This window comes from Petromyzon marinus, chromosome 56, assembly GCF_048934315.1.
Source record: "Petromyzon marinus isolate PM22_M1 ecotype Great Lakes invasive population chromosome 56, UKy_Petmar_22M1.pri1.0, whole genome shotgun sequence".
Classification (NCBI taxonomy): domain Eukaryota; kingdom Metazoa; phylum Chordata; class Hyperoartia; order Petromyzontiformes; family Petromyzontidae; genus Petromyzon; species Petromyzon marinus.
The window spans coordinates 4,172,289-4,178,288 of NC_133722.1; the positions used below are offsets into that span (position 1 = coordinate 4,172,289).

Consider the following 6,000-nt stretch of genomic DNA (forward strand, 5'->3'; position numbering starts at 1 on the left):
TCTCAGCTCAGTGATGGTGTTACTCTCCAACACACTCACACACTCTCAGGTTCAGTGATGGTGTGACTCCCCAACACACTCACACACTCTCAGCTTAGTGATGGTGTTACTCTCCAACACACTCACACTCTCAGCTCAGTGATGGTGTTACTCTCCAACACACTTACACACACTCAGCTCAGTGATGGACCTTTTGTGCACGTGAACAAACGCTTACTAATCGTGCTGTGTGCGTCTGGTTTAACGTCACGTCTAGCGTCATAAGTCCCAAACAAACGCCTTCATTCGCGATATCACTCGCGAAAGCTCCCTCCGACTATTACTACAACGTGGTAAACTGACGACGGCGATCAGTGATTACTGATTACAATCAGCCGCTTGATTGCTGATGTGCTGGGAACAACACCGGGACGTGTGGGGTGGCGGCCTGGGGTGTTGTGATGAATCCTTCCTGCACCCCCAACTACCCCCACCCTCACCACCGCCCTCCACCCCTCCCCTCCCCCCCACCCTCACCACCTCCCCCCACCCCTCCCTCCCCCCACCCTCACCACCGCCCCCCACCCCTCCCTCCCCCCACCCTCACCAACCTCCCCCCACCCCTCCCCCCACCCTCACCACCTCCCAAAACCCCTCCCCTCCCCCCACCCTCACCACCTCCCCCCACCCCTCCCCCACTCTCACCACCTCCCCCCACCCCTCCCCCCACCCTCACCACCTCCCCCACCCCTCCCTCCCCCACCCTCACCACCTCCCCCCACCCCTCCCCCACTCTCACCACCTCCCCCACCCCTCCCTCCCCCCACCCTCACCACCTCCCCACCCCTCCCTCCCCCACCCTCACCACCTCCCCCCACCCCTCCCCCCACTCTCACCACCTCCCCCCACCCCTCCCTCCCCCACCCTCACCACCTCTCCCCACCCCTCCCTCCTCCCACCCTCACCACCTCCCCACCCCTCCCTCCCCCCACCCTCACCACCTCCCCCCACCCCTCCCTCCCCTCACCCTCACCACCTCCCCCCACCCCTCCCCCCACCCTCACCACCTCCCAAAACCCCTCCCTCCCCCCACCCTCACCACCTCCCCCCACCCCTCCCTCCCCCCACCCCCACCACCTCCCCCACCCCTCCCTCCCCCCACCCTCACCACCTCCCCCCACCCTCACCACCTCCCCCCACCCCTCCCTCCCCTCACCCTCACCACCTCCCCCCACCCCTCCCCCCACCCTCACCACCTCCCAAAACCCCTCCCTCCCCCCACTCTCACCACCTCCCCCCACCCCTCCCCCCACCCTCACCACCTCCCCCCACCCCTCCCTCCCCCCACCCCCACCACCTCCCCCACCCCTCCCTCCCCCCACCCTCACCACCTCCCCCCACCCTCACCACCTCCCCTCACCCCTCCCTCCCCCCACCCTCACCACCTCCCCCACCCCTTCCTCCCTGCCCCCCCCCCCCCCATCCAATGTCGTTCCCACGGCCCCCACATGTGTACAGTATAATAAAATTGACCACCACGTGCCCATCCAGATGCTCGCAATTCTCCACAATGCTTCGATTCAGCAAAGATCCGAAATTGCGTGGGGAGCGGTGGCGCAATGGTTAGCGCGCCAAGCGTGCCCCCACCCCCACCCATTCCCCCCCCACCCCAAGTCCCCGCCCCCCCCACCCCAAATCCCCGCCCCCCTCCCCCACGGCCTTATTAGGTGCTCGCTAACAGCACTTGCCCCAGCAGGTTACGTGGAGTAGACCGGGGATCGTTGACGCTGTGCGCGCGTGTGAGGCTCTCAGCTCGCGGTGGAACATCCACGTTGCCATGGCACGGACAGGTCTGATAACATCGGCAAGGTGCAACAACATTTTAACGAACCCCAGAGGGATGTTGAGGCTGCTCTGAATATAATAATAATACTGCTGCTGCTGATGATGATGATGATTTCAGGTCCACACCTACACACACGCAGCTGAACTTCACAATCGCTGTCCCATTCATTACTCCGGGACACGGGAAGACACGGGGAGGGACGGAGACACGGGGAGGGACAGGGAGACACGGGGAGGGACAGGGAGACACGGGGAGGGACAGGGAGACACGGGGAGGGACAGGGAGACACGGGGAGGGACAGGGAGACACGGGGAGGGACAGGGAGACACGGGGAGGGACAGGGAGACACGGGGAGGGACAGGGAGACACGGGGAGGGACAGGGAGACACGGGGAGGGACAGGGAGACACGGGGAGAGACAGAGACACGGGGAGAGACAGAGACACGGGGAGGGACAGGGAGACACGGTGTGAGACACGATGAGAGACACGATGAGAGACACGGGGAGAGACACGGGGAGAGACACGGGGAGAGACACGGGGAGAGACACGGGGAGAGACACGGGGAGAGACACGGGGAGAGACACGGGGAGAGACACGGGGGAGACTCAAGAAGACACGGGGAGGAGTCGCACCTTTCTGGACGCGTGCTCTCTCCACTGCTCCTTCATGGCGGCTCCCCGCGACTCCCCGTGGCTGCCGCTCACGCTGCCCGCACTCCCCATTGCGAGAGTCAGCGGAGTGGGGAGAGAGAGAGGGGGGGGCAGTAGGGGAAGGGGGCAGTGGAGGGAGATGTAATGGGGAGGAAAGGGGGGTGAGAGAGGGGAGGGGTAGAGAGAGAGGGGGAAAATGCTGATGGGGGGGGGGGAGTTGAGGGAGAGTCTGGGAGAGGTAGGGAGAGGGGGGGAGATGAGAGAGGAGAGGGAGATGTGGGTGTGGTGGAGGAAGAGGAGTGAGGAGAGAGAGATTCGGAGAGAGAAGGGAGAGTTCGGGTCGAGGCAACTCAGAGGCGGGCAGAAGGACCGCCTCTGAGTGTAGGGCAGAGCGTAGAAGTGACGAGGTTTGTAACGAGCGGAAGAGCGGGGAAGAGAGCGGAGGAGTTGTGTGTGTGGGAGGGGGGGTAGCTGGATGAAGGAGAGAGGGAGGGGAGAGATAAGGGAGAGGGAGGAGAGTGGAGGGAGACGAGAGGGAGTTTACACAACTCCACGGGCCCTGCGGGAAACTGAGCGGACGGGGAGAGGAGTGAGGGAGGGGAGAGGAAGGGGGATGGGGTGGGGGGATCTCGAGGGTGGGGGAGGAGGAGGAGGAGGAGGAGTGGGGGGGGTTTGGGGGGGGGGGCTCTCGTGCCGAGGCAGGAAACGCGCGCCCACGCGCCAGGCCGCGTGTCTCGTGGCACGCGCGCGAATTAATTGGCACCCGCTCAATTAACCACTCAACTGCCCCCCCCCCCCCACCTCGTCACCCCCAACCCCCTCATCCCTCCACCGTCTCTATTTCACCTCCACGAGACGCACCGGGCAATCACCGCTAATACTGTCCACAACTCGGAGCAATTCGCTTGGCGGAAGAGTCGATTGAAGCGAGTTCGGAGACTCGGGACGAATGAAATCGGCAGAATTCGGACAGAATTCTCGCGCCATATTATTGTCGACTTATTCCGTTATTTTGTTTTCTTTAAGGGGCCGTTCATAAATGACGTCACGCACCTGGGGGGGGGGGGGGTGGTCAGACATTTGTGACGATGTGTGACGAGGGGGGGAGGGGGGGTTTGTGAAATGTGACGTCACATCAAAATGCGCAACTTTAAATAAATATAGACAACACGTTCTACTTAATAAAATAGACTTTTTATTAAATGTTTTCTCCTACAACATCAGTACAACGCCAAATTAAATACGCACTACAATGACAATAGTTTAAAGCGTTTTGAAGCATGTTTTATTTTTTTGGGGGGGGGGCAGAGCTTTGTGACGTCATATTTGAGGGGGGGGTCTGACTTTTTGTGACGCCGTGTGACGAGGGGGGGGAAGGGGGTCAAAAATTGTCCAAAATCGCGTGACGTCATTTATGGACGGCCCCTAAAGCACTTTCGTTAAAGTCCACTGCTGGCGAGAGTTGTTTGACCATACTTCACCGCGCTGGTTCAGGGCGGGTTGATGACGCCTAGGGGTGCTCGGGTATCGATCGATGCCGTGACGGTGATGATTATAATCTCCGCGTCGCTGATGCTGATAATAATCGGCTGGTGATGATTGATTCCTTTCATGATGTTTTCCCTGCTGCTGTTAATGCTGCTGCTGCTGATGGTTAATGTTGTTGTTGTTGTTTGTTGTTGTTTGTTGTTGTTTGCTAAGTGAACGCGGGCTCCCAAAACTCTCTTCACCCCCCTCACTGTCCCCCCCCCTCCCTCTTTCTCCCCTCCCTCCCTCTTTCTCCCCTCCCTCTCTCCCTCTCTTTCCCCTCCTTTCCCCCTCCCCCCCTCCCTCTCTCACCTCTCCCTCAATCTCATCAACTCCACCTCACTCCCTCCCTATCCCCTCCCTCAATCCCCCCCCCCCATTCCTTACCTCCCTCCATCCTCAAACTCTCCCTCGCCCTCCCTCTCCCCACGTCACCGCCACCCCCCTCATCCACTCTCTATGTGTGTCTGTGTGTCTTTGCGGTCCCGGGCCTCCCCTAGGTCGACTCAGCCATAAACGAGTGGTGTGTAAACATCGCCAGCGGCGAGACAAAGACGTACGGGCGTGGTGCTTGGCGACCCACCCCCTCGTGTGCCGTGCCGGTCTTCATAGGTGCTCGCTAGCAGCACTTGCCCCAACAGTCTGCTGAAGGCTACACGGGAGATCTTTGTCTGTGTGTGTTTATGTTGGTGTGCGTGGGGAGCGGTAGTGTAGCGGTTAGCGTGCTGCGCTACGAACCTGGCGACCCCGGTTAGATTCTCGCTCAAGGTCAACACCAGTGACGATTATCTGAACCGGTCCTGGGCCTCCCCTAGGTCGACTCAGCCTCAAATGAGTACCTGGTGCGATGAGTAAACATCGCCAGCGGCGAGATAAAGACCGCCGGGCGTGGTGTCGGCCACCCACCCCCTCGTGTGCCGTGCCGGCCTTCATAGGTGCTCGCTAACAGCACTTGCCCCTACAGTCTGTTAAGGTTATATGGGGGATCTTTGTCTTATGTTTGCGAGAGAGTAAGTCTCGCTAATGGCACCTTGCCCCCAGTAGCCCCTGTGGGCTATAAGGGGTACCTTTGTCTTGGTGTTTATACCACGCGTCTGGCAACACAGCCCTCACCACCTGGCCAGCTGCTAACCGTGAGCCGCGCTGTGCGTGAAGTGGAAAGCTGGCACGGTACGGCTGGCACGGTACGGCTGGCACGGTATTGATGGAATGGTAATCCTGGAATGGTGTGGCTGGGAACGGGATGGCTTACACGGTAAGGCTGCAAGAATTTCTATAAAACACCCGGCTGTGCCCAACCTGGCAAGTAAGATTCCTATTCCACTATCACATCTAGACCAGTAGGGGGGGGGGCTCACGGCACGGGTAGTTTTTCCACTGGTTATTTGCCAAGCCAAGCCCGGAATTAACCGTGCCACCTTAGCCTCACAAGGAGACGTCTGCATCTGGTTCAGGGCAATGGGCGGGGCTCACGACGCCTTCATTGCGAGTGACGTCAGCGGGCACGGCTCGGCTTCTGCAGTGGGAAAACAAAACTTAGCGAGTTGGTGAGTCGTAGGGTTCCCACCAGCTGTCCTGGTTTTCCCAGGACCTGCCCCCTGTTGTTGAGGAGGAGGGGGCAGCCCCTGTCCAGGGAAATCTGTAAGTCTCCCACCGACGAAATTATAGATCATGGCTTTTGCCATTTGCGTTATAATTATTTTGACTTAAAACTTTCGTGACTGCAGCAGTCCATATTCTTTGGTTCTTTCGTATATAGAAAATAAAAATAAATTTTAATTTTAGTTTAATTTAATATTTTATTTTTACGTAATAAAATTAATTTTATTTTATTTTCTATCTACGTTATAATTATTATAATACAGTGGATCGATAATGGATGATTTGCGACGATGAATTCACCACCCCCCCCAAGACAACGCATTCACGTGTGGCTCTCCCCCCCCCTCCCCCTTCTGGCATCGTGACATTTTCCTCTCTCCACGTTCCGGGTTCTT

At 58.9% G+C, this 6,000-nt stretch overlaps 1 protein-coding gene across 2 annotated transcripts in view; it reads right to left on the reverse strand.

Moving 5' to 3' along the window:
- LOC116954709 (tensin-3-like) overlaps window positions 1-3,055 on the reverse strand; it is a 106,839-nt gene extending 103,784 nt beyond the window's left edge. Inside the window, exon 1 of one of the 2 annotated variants that reach the window (XM_076052476.1) lies at window positions 2,459-3,055. In XM_076052476.1, coding sequence (XP_075908591.1) covers window positions 2,459-2,548 — 90 coding nt within the window. In that variant the 5' untranslated portion in view covers window positions 2,549-3,055. The remainder of the gene's footprint in view (window positions 1-2,458) is intronic. The other variant, XM_076052478.1, reaches the window with a different exon arrangement.
- Window positions 3,056-6,000: the final 2,945 nt, after the last annotated feature.